Below are 27,935 nucleotides of genomic sequence, written 5' to 3'. Positions count from 1 at the left end.
GACACTATGTTTAACAACTTTACTGGTTTAATCAATTTTGTACAAAACTTATCTCTGGAACATCACAAGAACAAGAATTACACTGTAATTGTATTTTGTTTGCTGTATCTTAGCAGAGGGGATACAATTCACTACTTTTCCAGAAAATAAACATTCACAAAACCTGAAGCAGATACTGACTTTAAAAAGCAGCACAATGATACCCCTCGTCTAACAGCAAGAGCCAAAGCCACAAGCCTTTCTTTTTCTCCATTTTCTTTGAATCAGAGGGTGACAGCACTGTACCGATAAAGCTTATTTTTGTACTCTCTGTTGCCTAACTGCAATTCTTTACAAAACACCTAAAGAATAACAGCAGCAAAAACAGAAGGATAAGAAAGTATCTGAAAGGCTTAGTGGCTTAATACGTTCAACCACAATAATAGATGGCTGAGACTGTAAGGGGAATTTCCATCCCAAACAAAGGTATGAGTCATAAAATCAAAACCCATTCTGAGCAAGGTGGTCATGTTTTTCATTCCTTGAAGAAGTCTGTTCCTTTCAACTCTTCTGGTAGATAGTCTTGCTCTACGGGTTCCTTGTATGCGGGGTTATATTTACAGCCTTTGCCATAGCCCAAGTTCTCCATGAGCGTTGTTGGGGCATTTCTCAGGTGCAGTGGAACAGGTGGCAGAGGTCCCGTGTGCATTCTCAGGCGTTCTTTGACTTTGTTATATGCCCTGTACACCTCTATAGACTTGGGTGCTCTGGCAAAGTACACTACACATTGTGCTAGAATCACCTGGAAACAAGAAAAAGGAAATTGTTAAATGTCTTTTTTTAAGTTGCTTGGGAAAAGATTGGTTATTTAGGTTTGTGTAGCATGACAGGGATTATGTGTTTAAACTGATCTCTGCCTGCTACTGTAGTTTGATTATTATTTAACAGCACAGCTTTTAATGATTTTCACTACTGGAAAATAACAGCAACTTTAGAATATCAGAATATATTATTTTATTTATAACAAAGAAAAAACGGATAGAGCAAAATGACATTAGTTAACATTTTAACAATAAATATGCAGTGAATTTTATTTCAAAACTACATCTATTTTAAGAGCTACAATGTTCTTGTCAAAAAAGGGGCATGCTGAATGATCAAGTAATTAAATTCACCTTGTCCTTACAATCTCTTTTTATAATTACAGATAAGTTTTACAGTTTGCAGTACTTCCAAATCAGTGAATTAACGAAGCCTTTACCTCACATTCTGGCATTCCAATAAAGTGACAACCTTGATAAGCAGCAACTGCTTGTGTTAAAGCCAGAGGATCTGCCAGCCCTACAAAAAGGGATCAGACAAAAGTGCCTTAAAGTCAGTTTAAAAGTCTCTCCTTTTTTTTTAACTTCTGTAAGATGGAAAGTTATTCATGCAACATTTCAAAGTTCGTTTCTCAGATGCTGGAACTTCTCTACAATACTTTGTAGTACATAAGATATACTCACTCCATCCACAGCCTTCCTTTTTCTTTCCACCCTCTCCCTCCTCCTCCAAAAAAGAAAGGTCTAAGTCATGGGTATGATTTGCAGACTGAATCTGTCGCCACATGGTGGCAGCCTGAGCAGTAGCTGCCCGTGTGTGATTCACTTTTTGGAACTGAGAAAGAAATGGGGAAATACCGCTATATTTTATCACGCAACTAGATGCAACTTTTCCAGACCTCATAACTCTTCACCCATGACATAGATGCTAAAAGTGTTGCTGCATCTGTTATTTTGGGTAAGTTGGTGTCAAGATGCCTTTACAACCAGGGAGCCAGTTACAAAGCTGAGGTTTGCAATTCAGGGTAGGCATTCACCCTCCAGAGTCATTAAAAAAACCCAGACATCCCTGAAATACACGTACACAAGTTTACTGGTGACCAGAGTAACAAACGCCAGAGCTTAGAAGAATCCATATCAATACACAGCCAAAACCTGACCTCAAAAATATCTTTTTCACACGTACGTCTCTATACATACAATGTTTTTGTTAGATATTATTTTCAAAAGCCAGTTTTTGAAAATCAGAAGCCAGAGAAATCTTCACTCAACATAATATTCCAACATGAAATACTGTGAATACTGACCTATATCTTCACTTGCAAACCTCACCAGCCTCCTCGCCACATAGAGTGGATCCTCACCACCTTCAAGCATTCGACCAAGCCAGTAAAGGGAAGCATTTTCATCTGAGCCTCTCAGAGAATGATGCAGGGCTGAGATGCAATTGTACTGTTCTTCTCCTATTTAGAATGGGAGGGAAGAGATGCAGAAAACCATTAGGAGGAAATTAAGTGAAATGCATTTAAGGGAACAGAATATATTTTACTGGATCACAACAGAAAAATATAACCTCCTTTTTCAAGCTTTTTTTGTGCATACATGATTGTGGAGTTCATTTAATGTTTTCAGCACCTTCATGCTTTGCCACACGGATCATTCCACTAACCATGTGAGCATAATAAAGCAACTGCAGATGAAAAGGAGGTGGTTTTTTTTTTTTTAAACACTGCAAGGAAAACAATTTCCATTTAGTACCCTGATACTCTTCCTTCAAAAGAAAAAAAAAAATAAAATACAGGTATTTTAAGCAGTTAGGAAGAGGACTGTATAAACATCTCCTAACTGACAGAGTAAAGTACAAGCACATACAAACCACTGACCGTTGCTTTTGGACACAGAGTTGTTGAAGATAACAGAAGAATCACAGAAATCCAGTACTATACACCAGTGGTATTTCAGAAAAACTAATTTCACACCAACTAAAACTCAAAAATAAGGAGTGTAGTAAATCAAACATGAGTTTGCTGTATTATAAAGGGAAAACATGAAATGTTGAGGTGGATATACAACGGTGGCACATTACACAATTTGAAGGAACAGCACTGCAGCACATAGCCCTGGCAAACCCCTAAGAAACATCGAGTTCAACACCTGTCCCCCTGGAAGGGTCCTGGAAACTGTAAGCAGCTGAAACAAACAAAACCTGAAACGCCAGACTGCTAATACGGAGTGGAAAGAGTGAACAGATTACAAGGAATATATATATTTTTTACATTAAAGTTTAATGTAAAATCTGATATGGACTCCAAGGAGAAACAAAGCCATTCCGCAGAGCTTTTAGCGCTACAGTCAACAGAAGGTCAACATTACAAATACTGAACGAGATCCTTCCTGCTTGCAATTTTTCTCTCTTCAGCTGGTTTTGATTCTTATGCATTTCTCTTAAACTTCTAAGAGTATTTTGCAGCAATATTGTTAAACTTTCCACATATTCTGCCCTTTTTATTTTTTAAAGTGCCTGGCATTCCTTGGCTCACAGCTAAGCATGTCTTATCAAGACAACTGGCTGCATGCACAGCCATCTGTTAATATTTCTCTTCTTCCTACAGCTAAAAGGATTTACAGCCAGAGGGCCAAAACAGAACACATCACTGTCACTTGTAAACCGTGCAGAATAAAAGGCTGCATGCATGAGTTTGAAACCCAAGGCCCAGATACCGCTGCAACTGTTCCTTTGATAGCCAGCAAGACCTCCGCTTCCCAGGTCAGAAACTGGGTCCATCTTGCTGCATCACTGTTCACGCTGCAGTGTGGTTCTCTTGGGAATTCAACACACGCGCTGCTGGTGTACGCAGGCTGGCAGACAGCTATTTTTGCTAGAACTCCACACAAAGAGCCGTGTGGTATGCAGTCATTACTCGTGCCAACACAAACAGTGTGTCTGTGCTCCGTCATAACACTTGAGTTAGTAGCAATAAACCCAAGCAGCTGAACTCATATAGTCCTCTTGGAAGAGGCGCCTCTTGGTCTCTTAAAAGTAAGGAAGATGGCCTTTAAATATCTCCAGAGCTTGCACTCACCTAGAGTTTTTTTTTCTGGAGTGCTTTTATACACTGTCTGGGCTACTGTAAAGTGTCATATTTGGGGAAACCAACTGAAGAGGAAATCCAGCAGATTGGCAGGGATGGCATATCTCTAGACCCAACCTGTGTTCAAGGCCAGGTTGGACGAAGCCTTGGGTGAGATGGTTTAGTGTGAGGTGCCCCTGCCCATAGCAGGGGGGTTGGAACTAGATGATCTTAAGGTCCTTTCCAACCCTAACTATTCTATGATTCTATATAAACCTGCAGGGGACTTCAGAATATGTAAGGTGAGAAAGGGGACAGCTTTCTCCCTTTATCGCCTTTTCTCACAAACCTAATGTTGGTGACCAAGTCATTGACATAAAGACAATACTTACACACTAGAGTAGGACTTCAACAAAATCGCAATTTTACCTTAAATGCAATTTTAATGAAAGGCAAAATAGTTACATGCATTGGACAAAGATGTCTTATGTGTTGTTTTTTTTCTATAGTATAGTTTACATATATTCAATGCGAGATACCAGAAGCAGTGAAAAAAAAAGTAGAACTTTTTAGAGACCTTTACTTACTAGCTCTGTCTCTCAGGCTGGTTAGCCAACACAGATTTTGGCCTTACTGATTCAGTGGAGAGGCAGACACATGCAAACTTATCTATAACTGCTGTTATGCATCCCAGATGCCTCTTGAAATCAAAACTCTAATAAATTTTTGGACTCGAAATACATTTACTCTATGCAGCTTCCACAAAGGCAAATACTTTCCTGAAGAGAAACAAGATAGTACACAAGAGGCTTTGTGGAGGACAGGCTTTTCTCATGTGTAATGCATAAATCTTGTTGATTTATCCCCCTAAACTGCTCTATGCGCTCACAAAGGGTTTTCCAGTTAATTTAAGATACTGATTTCTGTAAAGTCTTATTGGTAGAAGATGGGGAAAAGGCCTCATTCACTGACCATAATTAGTATCTGGACTCCTTAAGCAATCCATATTTACCAGATAGTGGGCAAAAGTAAAATCACATCCCCATCTCATTATTTCTGTCTTAGCCAAAAGTAAACATCAGCTGCTCATCGATAAAAGACAGAAAGAAAGCCTTGGAAGAAAGACTAGAGCAATGACATGGATAAAAAGACTTCTGCAGAAAACAATAAAGCTGGCAAAAAATATCATGGCATGAGATACCTTCCCTTTCCTCCTCCATAGAAGTGGAAGCAACAACCATGTTCCAGATTACAGAACAAATTAACCTCACCTTAACATATTTCCAGTCTTTACCATAAGTGGTAACATATGTTTACCATAACTGAAGTTATGTTACTGCACAGACAGCAAGACAAAATCCTACAGTTGTTTTGATATTTATCTTTGGTATTTTCTATAAAATCAGTGTTAGCTGATTTTATACACAAGAGGAAGAAGAGACAACACATCTCTATCTTAAAAACCTATCTGCTGTCCGTTTGCAGTTAAACTTTAATTTGGTTGCTGTGTAACTTTCTCCAAAAATTAAAATTCTAAAAACTGCAATTAAAAGCTAAAGTATGAATAAAGAGTTTTGTTTCCTCTCACACTGCAAGGGCTGCAGGCCGCTGCTGGCAGTGAAATTTGACAGAGCTGTTTCTTTGTCCTTTCAGCTAAAATGCATAGATTATCTGCAGAAAGATCTTGTCTTTAGGTGTTTGCACGCAGATCAGAACAATAGCCTATTGACTGGATTACAAATCATTTCTTTCCCAGACTACTTGGTGAAAGTACATAAAAGAATGCCCAGCTACGCTTACCTGGCAACTCTTAAAGAATGTTACAAAAAATAATTAATTATATAAAAATCAAAATTCCATATTTACACAACTCTGACTGAACACTAAGCAATTATTTGGTGCTTTCTACGTGAACACACTACACTCAAATGTACGCTGCTACTATCACGATTAGTCAGCATCATGTTCCTGTTTTTCAAGGTTGAAACACTTTATATTAGAGGATTGTAGACCCCACCACCACAAGGGTGATTCGAAACGTATTAGCTAAAACACGCTACAAAGATATTTACATAGTAGCCTCTATCCAGAAGACCTCTGCACATAAAAGGACAAACAGCTATCTCAGCCACAGACAAAAATCTGTTATCCAAGACATGACTACTCCAGGGAAGAGAGAAATTTTGTAAAGGCATGTACTTGGGCAACCTGTCACTGTGCCAATATCTGTGGCAGGCTCTCTGGCATTCATACCATCAAGAAAAACAGAACTGTCACTGCTCTCACCCATCTCTTGAAAATCTCTGACAAAAACCCCAAAACCAAAACACACTACACAGAACTTGAACGATTTCTGTTATGGAGAAAGAACTGACACATACTACCTACACTTGATATAAGCCTCAGGAAGAGGCAGTCTGTCCTATCTCTAGCAAAGCAAACAGTGGTAGGAGGGCTGAAAGCAACAGACACAGCCGAGAATTCTGTGTAACAGTGGACACAAGGCGACAGCAAACGCACAAGGGACATAACACTGTGCATGATGTTACTCGCACCAATAAACTGGTCAGATTTTCCTCTTCATCCTAATCTGAATTCTTCCTGCCACAGACCCCATAAAATTCTTCTTCTCCCTCCCCCTGCCTACTCTCAGCTTCTCAGCTGCCATCATACCAGTATCTGCCTGGCTGACTTTCCTGACAATGAGCCATCATTTCCTCTCTGTAGCAAGAGGGCTGCAAGCACGCATATGTGTTACAACCAACCTTGAGAGATGCCTCAGCACAGATTTTGAGTAGTGACAGTTAACTAAGCGTATCAGATACAGTGGCAGAACACAAGTCAATCAGTTCTCCAAATACTGCTTGACATAATCATTTGATACTACACTGCATGGTGATTCACGTGTTGCTGAAGAACTAGCATATGCATTCAAGCGGATTCACCTACTCTCCAAAATTCACTTCCCGATTTTTAACACTCACACAAAATGGCATAGCGGCCAACTATTTTGATGCCTAACATTGTTGAGTCACTATTTAGCAAGTGTGGTTATCACATTAGGAAGCTTTAAATGCAACTACGTTTATGTGACCTGCCCTAAGCAGGCTACAAAATTCACCACCTTAAAAAGCAACTCTAAAAGCAAACTGCTCAGGTTTTCACATAGCATTGTTGCAAAAGTAAGCACTTCCAAGACTTTCAAAGTGCAATGGAAGATTTCCAACCCCCCAAGAACAAATCACCTCATCCAATTACTTCTTATTCTTTGCACTGCAACCCTTGAAGATAATATTCTAATAACCTTGAAGAACAAATAATTTCACATGCAATTGTTTGCTGGGCAGCAAAGGTCTTTCACCCAACCCACACTTCCTAAAACAGTAAGTGGAAACCCTGTTCAGAAGGAATTTCTGGGTAAGCCCGCTACACCATAAAGGAAAAAGTAATTTTTAGTCCAAATTTCAGTACAACCACTGTTTCATCAGAGGAGCTAGTAGGAAAGGGGGAGAAGAAACAGGAATTATAGAGGTTATCAGTTCTTGAGAATGGTGCACATCAGAAACTGTATCAGGTACTCACCTGCTCGGTCATACAGGATGTGAGATTGCTGTAGCCCTTCCTTTACATCCTCTTCTGTTATCAGAATGCCATCTGTAGAACCACCTTTGGGAATATTCAACGGAGTGGTCTTCCCCATTGCTAATCTGGCCTGAACTGCTAACTGGAGTCCATTCAGTCCAGTCCTTGCATCACCGTCGCACAGGTAAGGTAGGGTTTTTAGAGCTTTCTCCTCTATGTACACTGGGAGTCTGCAACAAAATAACCATATACTGTTATTACATTCCTTGAAAATCAGGGAGCAACATTCACACCTCAGCACTACAGACAGGCACAAGATTTCTCTATATGCAATGAAAGAAGACAACAAAGAAAGCAAAGGCTATTTTTAAAAACCTGGCAGGCACTACACACAGACATCCTGCTACTAATACCTCCATCAGCAGGGAACAAAACCAAATAATGCTGCACACTGACCAAACACTCTGGATACAGCAGCAGGACAGAGTGAAGCGAAGGCTTCACCTGCAATGACTACGCTCTTTGCTTGCTTTTTCCAGAACACCACGTGCTTGAGGCTTCCATACACTGATACGCACAATTGCACTCAGCAACTGCAAGTGGAGGGGAAGAGTTGAGAGCACTAAAAGTCAGGTACTGTGCTTCCAAGCAACTAAGAACAGTCTTCTGTCCCAAAGTTGAAGCCTCAGGGTACTTTTACCGTTTATTTGACAATTAGAAGCTGGGAAAGAAAGTTGAGTGGTATTCCTGTCTCTTCAGTTTCAATCTAGGACTCTCCAAAATTAACACTGAACATCCACTGGATGCCAGTGTTCAATGTTGGTACTTGTAATTGGTGATACTTGGAGACAAAAACATAAACAAGCCACAAGGGATGCCATGGGATCCATCACTCCCTTGAGCTTAAGGAATGGAAAACGACCACTACAAGATAATACATCCTTCTTCCAGTTCCTTCTTATCGCCAAACCCTCAAGAGAGTTATGTGCCAAGAACCAACATGAAATCTATGATGAAGTACCCAGAAAACCTGTATAACACTGCAGTATTTGAACCAGTGACAAGAAAGTGTAAGCAATATCAGACAGTAAACAGAAGGAGGTCCAAGCAAGGAGAACCTGTACGATGAAAGATTTAAGAATAAAGAGCAGAACATGAGATAAAGTACCCATTGTTTCTTTTTCACATATAAATCAGTACTTTCTTACTTTCTCAGTACAATTATTCTCACACATTCACTCAACAGACTGCAACACTTTTACAGGCAAATACAGTTCTACACCTGAAATACTGCAGCATGATACGCATTCTTCCCTACCTTACAGCACTGGTTTTGAATGTTGCCTCTCATCTCAGCAACTCTATTTAATGCAAGGAAATTGGATGGATGTTCCAAAAACGGAATAATTTTCAGAATGGTATTGAATGGTCAACACCCAAAGGAAGCCCATCTTCAACACTGTGATTTACAAAATAGCGAATTTAAAACCTGTTAGTACTTGTAATACAGCCACTAACAAGGTGAACTGCATGATATTTGGGCTTGCCAACAGGAAACTAGGGATCCTTTCATTTCCCTCAGTTGTGCACCTTCTGTGCTATCTAACTTCAAATACTTTAATCCACCATCCAGTTTACTGTCCAATTTGAATTAGAGATACCACTCTTGAGGGCAGCACTTGAATGATAAAAATAAAAAGCCAAGAAAAGAAGAATTTTATGTCCTCCATTACTACCACAGTACAAGTGTAGTGTATCAGTGTACAGCTGGTACAGTTTGTGCTATTACCGAATGTAAAACTTCAGAAAGCACAAGCAAAGTTTCAGCAAAATAAAGAATATTTAACACTGACTTTTCCTTACTTCTTCACGAGTATGTTTCTTCCTTTCAAATTCCCCCATCTTGCTGCAGGCTTTGAAAAGCACAATTTGCTGGCAGTAAAGTTGAAAATACAACAAAAAGTGCATCTTATGCTAATGAAATCAAGTAACTAATACAAAAACTGTCAGAGAAGCTTTGGGAGCATGATGACATACAAAAGACACAGCATATAAAGTAGATACCACCTGCTAGTTCTATTTTAGCTTTCCAGAAAGAAAAGGCCACAGCAGGATGAAACAGAAGCCAGGTGACCTAACCTTATCAGAGACCTGCAGCAATGGTGGAAAATCAGGATAAGAAAAAGCCACCAAGAAAATGTAAGGGAAGAGATTTGGGTAGAGTACACTTTCCTTTTGATAACTGCTGCGTGTACACGGAGTGCAGAGACAATGAAACCTATTGAGTCACTCAGTGATAGCTGCATTCTCTTTGAGCACAGAAGATGCCTGTAGAAACTACAGAAGATTCACCCCCACTTATTCCTCAAGGTAACAGAAGAGACCACAAAGAATTATCCTCTTCAAAACCTCATGTAGATCAGCCATCATATCAGACAAGTGATGTGATACTTCAGTGATAAACTGAAGCCAAGCAGCACATTCACGACTTCATACAACACTTCCATGGTTTGGGATGGGAGATTCATATGTGAAATGAAACACAAAATTCAATGTACACATCTCTTGTGCCTTTTGGTTATATCCATGCAGCATTTTTAAAGTGGACATGCCACTTTCCAACTCTGGAACAAAGGTAAGCACAGCGAACAACCAGTTCAACTGTAATTGGCGACTTTCGTTCCTCACGACAACATAAACACTGTTACCTGTCTGCATGCAATGAAAGCACCGCTTCATAGAGGCAGAGAGGTAAAGAGGTAAAAAACAAAACACAGCTGCTCCTACAGAGTAGTAGGTGGAGCGGAAATGAAGGAACAGAAATGGTATGTACAGCGAAGCAAGGAATTAATAAAGAGCTCAAAACCAGAACCACAGCAAGGGACAGGATGGCTTATAAAAATACAAACTTACCAGCAACAATATAGATCAACTACAGACCAGAATCACGGGCAGGAAAGACAAGAAAGACTTAACACACAACAGCAACAAACGCTCCAAATTCTGAACAACCACATTTTTATTTTTAAATGGTTGGCTCCCATGTTATCCATTAGAGTGGGGCCCTCTCTCTCCATGGATAGATTTCTGAAACTGTGCTAGTCTGACAGTGTGACTGCCGTATTTCTTTCAGTCTGATGAAGCACCACACTGGGCTGTTTAAATCATCCATAGCTAACGGAAGGTTAAAGATACTAAGAGTCTAGCGAAACCCAAACCCAAACAACTGCATCTGAAACTATGCCTTGCACTCTAATCCTGTACAGAAAGGAAAGTCTCCGAACCCCAGTTAGGGTGTAGCCACAACCACAGCTGTGCCATTACATTAAGGCTGACATGCAGTACTGGCCTCCCTTCTAAAATTCACATTAATGCAATATGTAAAAGCTACAAATGAGTAAACCATGAGGCAGTGTACCCTAAAAATAAAAATGGAATAGCTTTCCTTCCCTGCCCTGACCTCTGTGTTCAGGTTAGCAATTCTTAGGGCTTCCATTCTGTGAAAAAGTTAATTACCTCTCACTTATTTCATATGGAGCACCCACCCAATTACCACCATGTCAATACACTACATTACCAGGAGTACAGGCAAGCAACAACATCAAGGAAGTATAACAACTTGCATGAAAGTAGCACAGTACCAAGCATTATTCTTATTTGGCAGCTAGCCATTTCAGAAGGAAGATAACATCCTTTACAGACAAATCTGGACCTTGCTTTTTCTAGAACTCTCCCAAATGTTTAACATGCCTTTATCTGGCTTGGGCAACAAGGAACTGAGAAAAACAAAGTCTCTCTTAAAACAGTCTACTAACACCTCACAGCAACAGTCCCCTCTTCCCACGGCATACTGTGAAACATACCACAGGACTTCTCCTGCAGCTAAAGAACAGTAGAATCCTTCTTGATCGTACCAAAAAAAAGCATTCTCAGGAAACAACACTTTCGTCAGGCACTTCCAAATTAAATTAAAAGGGGATGCCCCATCCACCACTTAATAGTAACATGATGCTTTTAAAACCAGTAGCAAGAAGTAACACACATTAGAATATGAAAATAAATAGTTAGAGGCTTCCTCAGCAAATCCTCAGCAGCAGAACAAATTTAAATATCCTAGGAGGGTGAGTCAGGAGCTACAGATCCAAGTATACAACTCTCTCCTAATCCAGACGGTGAGATTATGTTTTGGATGGAGAGAGCCAGTGCTTTGAATTCTCTCTCTCCTGTCACCCCCTGCCATATGCTGCCACTTTTTTTCTTTACTATCAGAAGTGGCTAGGGTTTCTCTTCCCACCCCCAACTGCTTCATTCTCTCCCTGGCAGGCAGTCAATTCCTCAGGCTGTGTGCATTAACACCCTGCAGCCCATAAAGTACTCACTCTGAGCTCTCACTGCTGCTGCCAGTCGCAGAGCTGCTGTGCTGATCACCCTGGCCCAAAATCTGGACCCCTAAGGACCTGACAGCCCGCATCAGAATCGCCTCAATCGCTTCAACTGAGAGCTTCTCCAGGACAATCACCCGGCATCGACTCAGAAGAGCTGCGTTGACTTGGAAAGAAGGGTTTTCAGTGGTCGCTCCTATCAGAGTCAACGTCCCACGCTCAACGTGAGGAAGGAAAGTGTCCTGAGGATGGGAGGGAAGCAGAAAAAGCTGATCTCCATCAATGACAATCTGAAACATACCATGTGAGTAGGCTGCATTTTTTGTGTCTTGAGTCTTTGGGTTCCCTATTGGTATGACAAATAACCTCACTGACAAGGCAGCTCATCAGCTCAGCTATCTAAATGATTTAATTTCATACACACAGCACATTACGGGCTGTTCACCTTAATAACTCACATTTGTACTGAGAATGACTCTACCAGAAACAGCATAAAAATCCGCAAATTTTTAGTTTGTTTTTGTGACTTTGGTTTATTGCTTGACAAACAAGATATTGTGAAATTGTCTTATCAAATATAACGAATAATAGGACTACTTCACCTTTAGGGCTACAATTCCCTACATAATTCTACAGCATGGCTCAGAAAACTATAGGAAGATTGCAGTATAGTTCAATAACCGTAACTTGTAATATAGAATTCAAGCTTTCCATGGTATGACTAAAGAAAACTTATACTTAGGAAAGGAAAAAGGAAAAAAACGAACACCCAAGTGATGGTTGCAGCAATGCGTTTTCCTGAAGTTCCATGCCATGCCTTATTTTTCTCACAGAGAAGAGGAGACAACATTAAAACACATACCCACTCCAGCACATTCACATTCCAGACCTTTTTTAAAGTAATGCAAAGTGCTACCCCCAGAGTGGAGGCTGAAATGAAGAGGTGTGCAGAAAACATTACCAACATGACTTCGCAGAAATAAATTTCAGAAAAACTTCATGTAAAGCCTGGCACATAAGTCAACTACAAGAATAGCTCAGCCTTCCATGTAAACCTTTGAATCACAGTAATTAAACACAGGCTGGGAGTTAGTTACGGAACTTAATTTTTATGTTTCTCCCCAATTCATCTACTAAAATACTTCACATTAAAGTCAAAAGCCCAAAGTAAGCTTTCATATTAAGGTAAAGGGAGAAAATTTTACAGCAGTGCTGGCAAAGGCTTTTTTCAAAAAGCAGTGTAGTACAATACCTGCTGAGATTTATTGAAACGATGGATCTCATCAATAAAGAGGATGGTTTTTCTTTTGAAGAGTTTTTTTTCATTCTGAGCTTGGCTGATGACATCTCGAATATCAGTTGTCCTGGCATTGGTGGCCGACAATGTCACGAACCACGTGCCGTTCTTTCTGCTGCTGTTGGCTATGATGTGTGCCAGTGTAGTCTGAAACAGCAACAGGACAAAGCTCTGTAAAAATCTTTTTGGACACAGAAAGTACTCATTTGAAGGAAGTATGTGAAGAACAAAGCTCTATATTCTGGACATAAGGGACAGCATTGACAGTTTATAAGTTATTTTAGTTCATACCATTCTAGAACACAGAAGACTTAAAAACTTCCTGCTAGAGCTAGCTGCCAATTCCACTGCTGCATTTCTAATGCCTGCACTTTTACGTACCAAACCTATTCAGTTTCAATACTGAAAAGGCCAGCAATGACAGCTGTCTCCTTTACCATGGAAGAAGAAATCTTTGCCAAATACATTTCTGTCACAGGAGACGGGCCGACTGTAATTCACAGTGCAGATATTCTGTCTACACAATACGTTAACAGATAAAGAGCTGGACTACCCCAGGACACCTGTAGAAGAGTTTACAGTGCAACCACATTTAAGAAATAAAAAGCCACAGTGTTGTTAACAAAAGTCTCTCCTATTTCCACTGCAGATAAAAATGAAATTAATCAAACAGCAATTCTGTACAAAAGCATGAGAATGTTAGCACTGAAAAATTATATGCATCCTTAAGAAAATATAACCCTCTAAAGTATCAACAGCAATTAAATGCTGGCCTAGGGAAGTAAAAGACAGCTGACTTAACAAACCACTGGCAGGTTTTAGTGAGCAGCTGTGTTGATTTTCTTTCCTTAAAGATAACTTTTGCAAATTAATTTATTTGTAGAGAATTTCACTAAGCCCACCAAAGCACAGAAGCAACCTTACATACTACCTCCTGGGCAGGTTTACTATACCTGAACGCTTCACAGGTGTAATTTTTAGACTTTCCTTCAAAACCTGAGTAAAGGCAGGCATATCTGCATCTCCCAAGCAGCGCACATCTCCATTGGAAAGTACTGCTAGAGAAAAACAGGCCATTTTGCCACTGAGCTCACTCTAAAGGAGCTGACCTGGAAGACTGAAGACAGGAGAGCCTCAGAAGATGAGAAGAGGGACAGGTGCTGACAAACCACTTCAGAAGATATTCCAAGTACCGTGGTTAAAGCAGCAGGTGCTGCTAACCTGATCCTCTTGCAAGGAGGCCGCAGAAGCAACCACCTACTACATAGCTACCAGTAGTGTTTGCAGCACTGCTGTCTCTTCAATGTATCTCCTCATCCCTGGAATGGCAACCAGCCCAAGATGAGAAAAGGGAGGCTAAGGGGGAGGATGTGTCACTATTTATTCTTGCTTTAGTTTTAGCAAGGGCTTCCTGATTGTGTTCAGAACAGGTGCCATTTCACATCCCAATACAAGACTTGCATCCTGTGTTAGATCCTCTTTCACCCCCTGGAGCTCAAAGCACCAGTCCTTCCCCTTCATATATATTGCTAGGAAGACATGACAGGAAAGACATGTTGGAAAGCATTTGCAGCAAAGCCTACAGAAATCAGGAAGATCTGGGAAAGTGAAAACCAGAAGTGAAATTATTTCTGAAACTAAACTATCAAAATAAAACCAAAGTTGGTGTTTCCTTACAAAAGCACCGAGATTCAGAATGCAGCCATGCCTTAAAAATCACTGAAAGCATGGAAACCCCCAATACATCAATTCTGAGGATGAAAAAGGAAAAACGTACTTCTTACTTCTCTAAAAGTGGTGGCGAATAATCAAGTGATTATTCTTGTAGCTAAGCCCAAACTGATAGCTCATACTGCATCCTGGCCCTCATTCACCAGGTCACAGATAGATTTACTGTTTCAAAAAGGCAGCCAGGAATGGTTTTTAAACATATGCACAGAAGTAAGTATTTCTACTCCTAATTTAGGAACAAAAAAAAAAAATGCAAAGAGGTTTGTTTGAAAGTTACTATTAGACCAAAAACCTACTTGAAAACCACTGCATAGCTCCCAACCAGCATGTACCTTCTGGGTCAACAAAGGTTGTAATAAGAATAACATACATTGCCTTTCAAAAGCAGTGCTCAACATAGGCATGTTCATGACCTCTATCTTCTGTTCTGCACAATCAGCTATTTAGCAAGTCAAACTGCCCATCGCATACAGGCTGAACTTTCCCTAGTCCTCTGAAAGCCTTTTATTTTTCATACACTCCATTTTTTTAATGCTGTTTTTTCTCCTACTACCTCAAGCAACGCTGTTTTCTTCCTTTTTGTTACTATCAGGTTACAACCTAGGGAACATATAACCCAGTGGAGACTTAAGCAGGATAGCCTAAGCAGGAAAGCACTAGCACAGAAGAAACACAAACTGTATGTTAAAACCCTAGTTTCTCTCCCTATATTCAGAAGCATTGTGTGTGAGGGATAAGAAGAAAACTGAAAATCTGATATGGAATAAGGTGTTCTGAAATGCAGAAACATAGCTACCAAGAAACTCATGAACCATTACTCACCAATGAATTAAGTCTATAGTCACTTATTTTCAGATCCATTACACAAACACTTAACTACCAATACTCTCCTCCACCATCCTGCAAACTTCTTCACGTCAGCCTGAATAAGAATATTCTTTCCCAAAGGCTGCAACTGTCCAAGATGTACAAAAACCCGCCAAATGAAAAACCAGCCCACTCCCAGCAACTATGCTCCCAGCTCTTCCAGGCTTCGATGGATCTGTGGATCAAACAACAGTAACTCACAGTGTGATTGGCTCTACACACCTCCTGCTGTCAGGGCGGTAAATTGATCATTTTGTTGTGTTTCGTTGGATGTTTGTGCTAGGAGACAAGAATTTTCTGTATATCCACAAGTTCCCCTGATTAAGCAACTTTGAGTGTAACGTATTTCCCTATTCTCTGTGTTACCACTAGTCAGTGCAATCTCGCACCAACAGCTGGAAGAAAACAGTAAGAAGGAAGTATAAACTAAGCCTGTCCTTCTGACGCTGATGTTCAATGACTAGCATTAACTGTAAGGTGGTCTTTTCATTTCTGCACCTCTTTACCAGGCAATTAAACTGCATCAGCTCACCAAAGCCCCTTCCAGGAATAAAGAGCTGTATTGCCTATCTGTCTTCAGAAAGGGGAACTGAAAAAACTGGGAAGACATTAGCGCATATGATCAGATCACAGTCAAGAAGACTCCAGTCAAGAAGCTGACTGTGAAACCTGAGGTCCTTCTTACCTCACTCTGGTGGAAGATCAGGTAGACCAGGTTTAGGGATCTATGTGGTTGCCTGTTCATGGAGACTTGTCTTATTCATTCTTAAAATAAAGAAATTTAGCAAAATTGCTGTTCTAGATATCAGCCACAGAAAACGCATGGTCTCTTAGCTTACATCTCTACTGTGCTCAGCAGTCATGTCGGAGAGCTCCTGCAATGTGCACAGGACAGCTCACAGTCATTCTGGTCCAGCCTCACAACCCTTTTCACCTCTCACAGCCTTTTTATCAGGAGCTGATGTTCATACCACACTTCACAGGAACACAGTGGTGTAAAAGCTGTCCTGGCACCTGCATGGGCCCTTCCAACATACATGCTTCTCCCAACAAGTCTGGAAGGTTGTATGGTCTGCTACCTTTAAGTGACCAAACCAGAACTGACACAGATCTGCACTAGCGCATAGACTGCGGCTCAACGTGAGTTAGTCCTGAGCGGGATAATATAGTTGCCATCAAGCTTCCCCAGCAAGCAACTTTGCTGGTTTGTTCCAGAGCAAGCCACAGCGTGAATTATGTTTGTGGCAGGGTTGATAAAAACTGTCAGCCTAGTGCAAAACACAAGCCCAATAAGCTAGCTATACCTAAAGACTTGTAGCGTCTAAATTACATTACTAGAGCTGTGAACTGGCATCCTGCTTTCTTCTGCTGCCCTCTGACCATGACTTTCCCTGTGTTTTTCCCTCTTCCCTCTTTTCCCTCTTCCCCTTTTCCCTCTTCCCCTGGCCAGAGCCAGGATTTCTGTATCTTTAGTTACACGGTGTTGCCTCTTCTCAACCTCAATCCTCCCTTTGAGGGCATTAGGGCCACACCGTGGCTGACAAGCAGTCAGGAAAGACCACTCTCTATCTCACAGCCTTCAGTGAGACACCAACAGCGCCATCATCCTTAGATGCGAGCCAGGGGAGCAGTTTCCAGGATGCAGCTTAAAAAGCTGGAGTCTGTCTTACACAACAGTGCTGAGCTGACTTCAAGCTACCACACTGCATCACAGGAGATGAGACACACTGTGTCTAAAGGAAACTGTCAAGATAGCTGATGGACAAGGCCCAGGGACACTCTCTATAGAGATAAACACAATCAAATGCGGCAGCAGTTGGCATTTATATAAGGGCAGATGCTATTCTTACCCATCCCGTTTGGTTCCTCACACCCCAAATAGCCCACTGGGAGACTACTAGAGGAATAAGGTGTCACTGAACAACAGCAACAGCATGTGGTTTACTGCACTTGCAGAATCCAAGTCCGACCAAGCATAAACAGATGCAAGGTCATTGCATAACGTTTACTGAAAGGGAGCAGTACCTCCGTTTGCTGTATCTAGATTCACCTCTTTTTATTCTAACTGCTTTGTACAATTGTAGTTGCTCTCACAGTTTTCTCCTCCTACAGAGCTACTGTAAGTTATTCTTGATTTAGACTGGCATAAACAGAATCAAGCATACCGATTCGAAGACTGCTCCCAGGCAACTGCAAAGACAATCACATTTTTCAGAGTTGTTCTGGACGTTCACTCTATACTACTGTAAAAGACGTTATGCTTTCTCAGTTAAAAATCTCATGGTAATCAGAGGAACTCATTATTTCAAATAGTTCAAATCAGGCCCCAAGCTATATGAGTAAGAGCAGATGAAATATACTCAAATAATCAAATAGCTATTTAGGTTGTCTCTTGAGTCAGCAAAATGGAAAACTCCGAAGGGAACAGATGATAAATATGCAAGAAAAAATATGTTAAGTTGGACTTGCTGTTTGTGTTTCAATGTGTCATATAACAAGTCTTCAATAAAAAACAAAGAAAAGAAATACAAGGGCATCCTAGAAATAAAATATAAACTCAGTGGAGACTTCATAGCAACTGCAGACCACCTACTGGGTGTTTTAATGTTATACACTCATATCAACCATGGCATATTTTACCTTAGTACTAGACTGCAGAGTGGACCCCAGGAAAGTATGCATGAATATTCTTTGGCTTATCTTGTGTAGGGTTTTGTAGGTTGCTGCCTACATGTTTTTCTTGATAAACAGCAAACGTAAAAGGGAATGTTTACAGTCTTTAAATACAGAATGTTCGGGTTTATAAGTCTTAAACCGTATCTGTGTCAGCAAGATTATTCAGTGCTCAAGTTTCACTGTGTCCCCTCTGCTAACTCTTTACTAAAATTGGTGCCCCACAACAGACAAGCAAAAATCTAAATCCCTGTATTAAGGCATCATAAATCACAGTATGGCTTACTCAGATTACACTAGGATTCATACAGGCTTTTAAAAACCTGCATAGTCAGTATGAACAAGGTAACTTTTCCAAAGCTAATAACCACAGCATCTCTTTGAGGCAGCATTTCTTCTGGCCTGTGTCTAGTCAGCTTCTTAAAAGCAGAAAATACGTTCTTGTGTTCAACACTTAATAGTGACAAAAGTAAAAAACAAAACCAGAGTCAAAACCTTTTCACCTAAAACACTTTGGCTTCCTAAGAAATCAGAATAATGAATTAAAAGGAAAGATCATGCTCCCTTAAAATGAGAAGACTCAATACAGATGGAAACTTTGAAGAAAATAAACCTACAACAGAAGTACCCGAATTTTGTCTTAAAAATTTTGATTGTGGTTCTTGAATATTCAAGTGCAGTTGCGACTGAAATCAGTTTGGACAGAGCAGTGCAAAGCACATGTATTTTTACTCAGGTACTTCTGCTTTATTACTTTCATAATAAAAATTCTCCAAAAGCACTCTTGACCTACAAAATGAAATCCTACATTTATAGCAATTTAATGCCCAAGATTAATCTCTTCTTTAGAAAACATCTGCTGAACTATTATTTCTTATAAAGGTTCAGACTGATAAGTAATACATCAATTAACCTGAAATTTAGCCAGAAGAATTAATTTCATCTCCAGCTATTATATCTTTTTTACTTAACCCTGCTCTACCTTTCTCAAAAGAAGGATTGGTTAGCATGGCACTTGGCTGTAAAAATGGAAGAAGACATAGATAGGCTGCAATAACCCGATTCCATGGGTAGCAAGACTGTGAAGAGGCTTAAGGAGACTATGACTATCTTATACAGCACTTCTGAATTTAGACCAACATACTTGCTTACATTCCTATTTTAGCACCTACCCTGTAATACAAGACAATTTTCTTTGATCAGCAGAACTTAACATGTGAGCTTTTTACATTTGAAGCTATGTAAAATGCAATTATTTCTTAATATTTCTCCCACTGAAAAAGACTGCACTTAACAGCAGTAGTTTTTGATTATCAGTCTAGCCATAGGTCCTGAGGAGGTGAGAATATTTCTTTCTCCTTCACAAGATCTTCCAACTTTCAAGCACTAAGTTTTGTGAATCTTCACATCAGAACAGAAATAGGCTTCCTTTTCATCTGCCCATCCTCACAGGCTACTTCCTCATGAAAAGCTTTCTTAGACACCTTATATACATGACAGTAAGTGAATGAGGCAGGCAGGCAACCACAGACTTCTTCCATCTTTAGGGAACTATGTTGCCTTGCATGTTAAATCTGTAAGGACAGAAATTTAACAAATGATACCCAAGTAAAAGATAGAGCCTTCAACTATTTACTCAAGACAGACAGTATGATTTACAGGATAGAAGGCCTGAGATGAAACCATACTCCAGCACCACCCTAGAAATACTGGTAAGTATAGGTGAAAGGGAAAATTCAACTTTTACAGTAGGAATTGCTGGTTCAGACAGTAATGGATAGTCTGTCAAGAGCTAGCTGAAAGCATGTAGCTTCAAGACTGTTCGCTAAGAAGGAGTAACCTAGAATGGAGGTAAGTTACCCAACACTTGAGTACGCAGAGAGAGAAAACGTAACCGATAAATTGTGGAAGTGTTCCTTGATGGGGCAAATGGCACAATCTTGATGCAAATCACATGACTGATGACAGCAGAATTTAAATTCTGTGAGAAGCGAGCTTACAACTCTACATTAGGCATATGGGTGAGCAAGACAGGTCACGAGAGAGTGAAACCTGTGTTATCACAGGCATAAAACAGATCACCTCTTATCCAAAGTCACAAAAGAAGACCTAAAGAAGACCTAAACCACAATCACAAGCTGGCACAAACTCACGAAAAAGCATTTCCATAGCCAAAAAATGAGTTCATCAGATCATAACCCAAAGAACACCAAATTCAGTTTTGTTATCACTGTAACATTTTTTCCTAAGGAAAAAGGTCTTCAAGAAAGAGCAAGCACACACTGTTGACACAGATAAAAAGAAAGCAAAGGCAGAAGAACATGGATAAATACAGTAGCAGGCCCCTGAACATGTTATTCATTCAATAAGGTTTATTCAAATTTATTAGAGAATCCAATTATACTTCTCTCTCTGGCCATCTATCTTCTGTCAATCCACCTCCCCTTCACAGAGTTTTTAGGAATAGCCCTCACCTCCTCTGATATCTTTCTTTCTAATATTACCTTATTATTTTAAAGGAAGCGGCAATTATGTAAGTTCACCAGCTGATTCTTTTCAGGTGTATGCTATCTAGCCCAAACAACCCACTGCATCATTGCTAACAGTACTAATCTATCAATTATTCTCATACCTGGTCCTTATCAACTGTGATTAACTGGCATTATTATTAAATATCATATATAGTCTCTTTCTATCTTTAAGTAAGAGAAGTACAAGGTATTGCTGTTCTCAACTTTTCTGCTAGTTGTTATTCTCTTCCCCATCCCAGATAACCCACACATGCTCTCACATATAGCAACTATATATATATATATACATATATACAGTATGCAAAACTCTGCACTGTGCACATACTGGACTGGCAGAGATAACCATGTATTTTGCTTGCTTAGTTTCCCCCACCACCTCCAATCTGAAATACAGAGAAAAAAAGACAATATAAAGGCAAGATCTTTGAGTGCTCCCTCCTCATCACACCTGAGGCATTTGGTTGGTCCTTCCTTCACTACAGCTGCGGATCCCTTCATTGCTGTGCTGCAATTACACTGCCTTTTGGGGTTCACCATTCTGCTCCTGCCATCTTAAAAGAGGCAGAACAAGACAGTACATCAGTCAGATCCTGCAAAGACTCATCAGTTTCAGAGTGTATGAAGATAAACAGGTCCCACTTTTTAAGTCCATCAGCCTCGAGAGCCACATGGAATAGAGAAGGGCTGGAGTATCCAACCCCACTGCACAGCGTGCACCCGTGGCTGGTCGCCAGTCGCCGCCGGCCCGGGCAGAGGAAGCAGCGGCAGCAGGGCCCGGCGGCGTCACTCACCTTGCCGCAGCCCGGTGGTCCCCAGAGGATGAGGGAGGGGATTTCATGGGATTCCAGCAGGCTCCGCAGCAGGGTCTGCGCTCCCAGCACCCGCTCCTGCCCCACGTAATCCCCCAGCGCGCTCGGCCGCAGCCGCTCGGCCAGAGGCTTCTCCTCCAGCTTCTGCGCCAGGCTTCTGCGCGGCGCCGGCCCGCTGCCCGCCGAGCCTCCATCCTCCGGCTTCACCGCGGCGGCCTCCTCCCGCCCCGCCCAGCTTTTCCTGCTAGGAGCTCCGGGGCTCTGCCCGCCGCCGCGGCCCTTGTGAAAGAAAGACGAGATGGTGGCCTGGCCGACCTCCTCCGGCTCCCCCTCCACCTGGCTGCCCGACGGGGCAGAGGTGAAGCGCTGCCGCTTGCAGGTTGTCGACGGGCCCGGCTCCACCTCATCCTCCCCGCCCTGCAAGCACGAGTCCAGGTGCGAGTTAATGTGCGCGCCGGGCAGCTCCCGCAGGCACACGGGGCACCGCACCAACTGCTCATCCTCAGCAACCTCCATCGGGAGCCGATGCGCCGCAGGGCCGGAGCAGGAAGCGAGGCCGCCGGCCCTCAGCTCCCGCAGCCCTTCGGGAGCTGTAGTCCGCCCGGCCCCGCTCCCGCCCCTAGCCGCGTGAACAGGCGGGTGCGGTTTTCCCGCTCCGCAGGCTTCGAGGTGAGGAAGGAGACGGTGTCACCACCGACATGGCGTTCTGAGGGGAGGCGGCCCTCTGCCCCTGGATTCCCAGAGTGTTCCTATGCCAGTTCCTCAGAGGCAGATGCTTTTTAGCCCATGTGTAGCCCATGCTACTGGTTTTCCACCTCGACATAAGACGGTGAAAAACCTATTTGGGATGTGCAGTGTCTCTGTGATTCTAGGGGAGTGGAGGTTGACACTGTGGCTTTCCGGTATGCAGGTTTCCAGGCAGTGTGGTGCCTCAGTGGTGGTGTGCAGGCAAGCCTGGGGAAGGGGTGGGAGAAGAGTGTGGCCACATTGGCCTGATTCAAATGGCCTGAAGTGTGGTGCAGCTACTTCGGGGTCACACTGATCAATATTATTAAGGTCTGTGTATTTGGGGGTCCACCTGGTCATTTGTTCATTGAAATACGTGGAAACTTCATTCTCAGTTGAAGACCTACCAGTACATTGTTTTAATAAAGAAAAGACATCTCTTGTATTACACAGAATGCAGGGCAGGTTGTATTTGAAAGAAAAGCATAGTGGTACCATTTGCATCCTTATTTAACACCTGAACGCTACCCACTGGCAATTCTTTCCACATTACAACTTGTTTTCTTTCTTAAACTGTATATTTAGTTTTAATTATATACTGTGACATCATTGTTTCCAGCTTGTAAAATTCAGGTCAGACTAATGTCAAGATGTATTAGGAGGTAAATAAGTCTGGCTACTGGCTAACAGTACTTGTCCCCAGGCTTGAATTTTGAAAATGGCTGTTTTGCAAATGGCCAATGGGTCAGAAAGAAAGTTTTTATTTGAAGTGGAGTCCAAAGGACCAAGCTTTGTGTGAAGAGCTTTACAGCCTGTCATGTAAACCTAGTTCTCGCTGTGAAGGGGTTACGGTCGAAAAACAGCTGATGAAAGAAAAAGGGGTTATATGTAGGTTCTTCTTTTTGGCTGATACTATTTGCCTGCCTGTTTTCATTTCTGACCAGTTTTAGAAACATTTACTGCATTGTCTATTTTTTTTTTTTTATTGTACAAATCTTGTTACTTTATATTTTTATTGTGCAAAAATATATATTTTTCCTGCTCTTGGGTAGCAAAAGCAGTAGGACTGTAGATATATACCCCTTGTGCATACAGCTGGGCAAATTTCTATGTTTTTATGAAGTGTCTCTGGTTTCTGAGTGTGTAAGTGCAGATGTATTTCATGAAGCAAGCTGTTTTGCTTAAAGAGAGAGATTGGCTTGCTGAAGACGGCCCAGAAGAAAGCATGTCCCAGGCCAGAGCTGGGGAACCTAAATGATGGGGGAAGGTTTTCACCCACCTTTGGGGAAAACAGAGCTCAACACCCATTTGAACTTTTTTTTTTTCCTTTTTCCTTTTAATAAGGTAGAGGGCCATAGCTTCCCATTACTCAGTGGCACATGACCAGGGTGGGTTTGCTTCTCTACGACTGTGAAGGACACACTTGCAAACAGATTTTGCTGTGTTTATCTCAGAAAGTTTCTGTTATTTAGCTTATTGTTTCAGGGATATATTAAGGTAATGATGGGGGAGAGGGCAGTCATGTTTGGACTCAGTCCTTGTCTCTGCTTGGTGACAGAGCCCAGTAATACCTTCAGGCTTTCCATCCCATTAATATTTTCCCAGATAACTGACCTATTGGTCAGCTTGAAGGAACAACATGTCCTTTCAGTAGGACATGTCATTCTCCTTAGATGGATGGCCGCATTTGGTGATCATAACCTAGAGGATGAAGTGCTCTTTGAAGAGTTATGGAAAGCCTGAATCAACTTTCCTTGGTTGCAGTCATGCCAGGGCAGTAGTAGCTTTCAGAGCCAGGTTGCTCTAAAACCCTGTGAGATTTGGGTAGCTGGAGTCGTGGAGTCAGCGAGCAAGCATCTGGAAACATCACGTGTTTTTTCTGACAGTTTTGGAGTCACCCCTGTGTGTGGAGTAGGTCAAAGGATCTGTAGAATAATGGCTGAAAGGTTAGACTGAGCTCTTGTGGTATGTCACCTGCAATTGTCAGTACATTTAAGATAACTCTAGAACCTGCTCTTGAGAAATGGGAAGAAAATCTTGTAAAGTGTCTTTTCACCTGAAGGGGATGGAAAGGGATGTCAGAGCATGAAAGCTGGTGATGGAGGATGGAAGCAGCAAACCTGGCATTTTAACATACCGGGTGCGTGACTTCTCCACATGATGGATGTCTTCAGACCCATGCTGGTGTCCCTGCCTTTCATATTAAAAGCATGCTCTAGGGCTGAAATAACATAATATCAGGAATCCTTCTGGAAGGCTCATTTGGAAGCTGCAGGGTTGCACTGTCTTTTGCTGTCCATCATCTATAAACATCACCGCTAGCAAGTCACCTCCTCTATCACATGTGATGGCATGTGGGAAGAGTTTGGAGGGCTAACTATAGGCAGTGCAGTTAGCTGATGTAGGTATACATCTAATCTGTTACATGTGCACACAGATGTGGGGTCAAAACACAGGAGCATTTTCTGTTGGAAGGTGTTCAGGTAAAAATAACTGATTTAATTGGGTCTCTGGTTGTACACTGAAAGCTGTTTCTCTGTGCTGCTAATGACTGTAAGGCTGTATATACATTCTTAATTAAACCACATAGTTTATGGTATTTATGCAAGTTAAAATGAAAAACAAGAGCTGTGTTATGAAATTGACCAGATTCAGCTTTATACAGCTAAAGCATTAGTACCATGCTTTTGTAGCTGGGTTTCCAGTACTGTAAAAGAAGGATTGCAGTAACAACAAAAATATTTTTGTCCTCTATTTCCTGGGTCTCCACAGAGTTGTTAAGTGAAATTTTAGAGTAGTTTCTCTTTTAAAATTAGTTGTGCAAAAGGACATATATTCCAAGTGTAACCAAGTGGTTACTTGGGCAGAGGAATCCACCTTGCTGTGGAATAAAAGCCCTTCTACAGAGAATTAATCGAAACTAACAGCTTGACTTGCAATAACTTTCTAGACAATCTTACCATTAGACAAGCCTTGATAATTCTACATCATAAAAGTAGTCCCCAAATCTTCGTTCGTGAAGTCAAGCTATAACAGTAGGAAGGAACCCACCTGGAGGCTTCAGTCTTTTGCAGCTTTTAACAGAGGACCGAAAATAATCACCATTTTGGCAATTACCTATGCCCGTGGTATAAGATAGTGGGAAGAGAGGGAAGGACTTGTGTTCAGGCCTAAACCACTTTGTTTAATATAAAAAGTCTTAGTGGACTTAATAACTGAGTCCTCACATGTCAACTTGCTGGAACTGCATCAGAGGGAAGAATACATTGAGCAACAGAGAACCACCGAAGTGTTTAAAAGGTGGTGCTTGATCCATGAGCAAGGTCTGCAATTGAATGTAGGTGAGTAGGTAGAACAGCATCTATGAACAGCTGATGCTGTTAACTCTGTGTTTGGGCATTGGTTCAGAAAGTATAAGGAAGGACAGTTGAAATACAAATTAGAGCAACCACTGGTTTTCTAAACTAAAATGCATGAATAACACTGGTACCTCTTATTTGTCTTTCTTTTGTACAGCCAAGAAGGAGGAGAAATCAGAAGTTATGAGTGTTCACTGGTTTACGCATCTAAGGTAGAGAGGAAAACAGAAAGTACATTAACTGGGCATAGTATGAAGCTACTTAAGATCAACAGGCTGGAAGAGATCAATACACGATACAACAGAAACCGACTGGAAAAAACAGCCTTTTTTCAGAGCATGGAAAAAATGGAGAGAACTAGCTTCCAGGAAGAAAAAGTCAGTGAATCAGATCCTGGAACAGAAGATGAAAAGGTAACTAACTAATTGCATGATTAATTTTGTCTTCCCAAAACACTGTCCCTTTCTTCTTTATGCTACTTAAAGAGCTTACTGTCTGTGTTTCCCAGTAGAGTTAAATTTTTCATTATCATCTGTGAAAATGTGTTGCAGCTGTGAGAGACTGGTCAGCATATTTTAATCTTTTGGATTCATAAAAACAAGCACATGTGCTTTTATTCTGGGGGTTTATTTATAGCTGGACATGTTCAGAAACTTTGAGGAAGCTGTGTGATTCTGCAGCTCTTCAAAATCAGAAGGTAAATACGAATTTTGTTGGATTCATGTTTTGAAAACCTTAGTCCTATCTAACAGCTCTGGAGTTAGTGGGTACTGAATGAATCCCATGGAAAGAGCATATTTCCCAGAGGAAGTCAGGCAACTTTGTCCTTTGCTCCCCATTAACTGGGAAGAAGGGCATGGTTATGTGCTTGTGCCATCCTTGCGGGGCTAAGTGTTGTCTGTGCTACACACACCTGTGTCCAGTAAGAACAGTGCTGGGCACCACAGTATGGCATCTCTGGCAGGGAAATGACCCTGTCATCAGCCAAAATATGTTTAGAAATAGCAACACATCTTCTTGTATTATGCTTTTTCTATGGGAGAGTTGCAAGGATCCAGTATTTTTATTGACACATCATTTAGATAACTGAGAAAATCTGCTTGCAATAGGGCAATGGTAAATTAACTTTAGACAGCAATTCAGTAAAAGACTTGAAAAATTGGTGCTGTGGCTGTTTGTACTGATATAGTAGAGTAGTTCTTCAAGTATTCTGAATGTTTTTGTGTTCAGATGATACCATGGAGCATTAGTATAAAGTAAATTTCATGATGTTTTCATTTCTATTCACAACTGAGGAAGTTGAACTTTTGGTATTTCTTACACTGCTGGTTCACTTTTGTACAAAATTATTCCAGCAAGCTACTACAACATTACAGTGTAGATAAAGAAAGTGATCTATATATTAAAACAAACTGAGCATAGCATGTCTCATCTAAGTGGGACATGTTAAGTCTAGAGAGTTTCATTTAGTGTTACAGTGAAAAAGAGAATTAAAAATAGATAAATCTGGGTGGTTGAGGTTTGGAGGGCATTACTGGCTCTTTTAAGATATTTTTGTTCCAGTGTGAAAATCACAACTTGCACAGGTAAGAAAGTAAAAACTTGTTGCTGTCAAGTAGCTCTCTTCCTCTGGGTTTTGTCACTTTATGGTCAGGGAAAAGGCTGTGAGAGCTACTTTGCTTTTGTGTTAATGTGTGTCAGTTTGGTGATGAATTGCAGGTAGTAGCTGAGGTGGTGGGATTCCCCCCACTTTTGCTGCAGAATCTCTAACCCATTGTCTTGATATTTGTTTCTTCAGTCTAATGGTTGGAATTTGCTGTTTGTTAAAGAGTCTGGTAAGAAAAGCCAGGGAGAATCTGGAGGTACAGGAGGAGAGAAAGGAATACACTTGGAAGACAGACAGCTGGTGGCTAGTTGCAAGCTGGAGAAATAGCCCTGTATTCCCATTTTAGCTCATCAGTCTCCTGGGGGCAAGACTTCAGAGGTGAAAGGCAGTCCCATTGGACTCTGGTAACGTACCTCACTGGAATGAAGTTTTGAGATACATAAACATCAGTTACATGTCTACTAAGTTTTTTGGAACTTAACTTTCCCAAAAGTTTTTAGG

General features: G+C 41.2%; 1 protein-coding gene across 2 annotated transcripts; it reads right to left on the bottom strand.

The window, feature by feature from the left end:
• On the bottom strand, positions 1-22,412 carry WRNIP1 (WRN helicase interacting protein 1). Of its 2 annotated transcripts, XM_057399369.1 has the most exons (7): positions 21,726-22,406; positions 13,088-13,279; positions 11,833-12,077; positions 7,454-7,683; positions 2,108-2,263; positions 1,241-1,320; positions 1-781 (listed from the first exon to the last, which is right to left on the bottom strand). In XM_057399369.1, the coding sequence occupies exons 1-7, from the start codon at positions 22,257-22,259 to the stop codon at positions 515-517; spliced, it is 1,704 nt and encodes a 567-aa protein (XP_057255352.1). In that variant the 5' UTR covers positions 22,260-22,406; the 3' UTR covers positions 1-514. The 2 variants fall into 2 exon arrangements, with proteins under 2 accessions (XP_057255352.1, XP_057255353.1); XM_057399370.1 differs by lacking the exon at positions 1,241-1,320 and having other exon boundaries at positions 576-781; positions 21,726-22,412.
• Positions 22,413-27,935: the final 5,523 nt, after the last annotated feature.

The sequence above is a fragment of the Pezoporus wallicus genome, unplaced genomic scaffold, assembly GCF_028554395.1.
Source record: "Pezoporus wallicus isolate ANWC-B61680 ecotype Strahan unplaced genomic scaffold, APGP_CSIRO_Pwel_v1 contig_818, whole genome shotgun sequence".
NCBI classification, from domain to species: domain Eukaryota; kingdom Metazoa; phylum Chordata; class Aves; order Psittaciformes; family Psittacidae; genus Pezoporus; species Pezoporus wallicus.
Note: the sequence above shows the minus strand (reverse complement) of the source record. Positions and strands in the feature narration are given on the sequence as shown.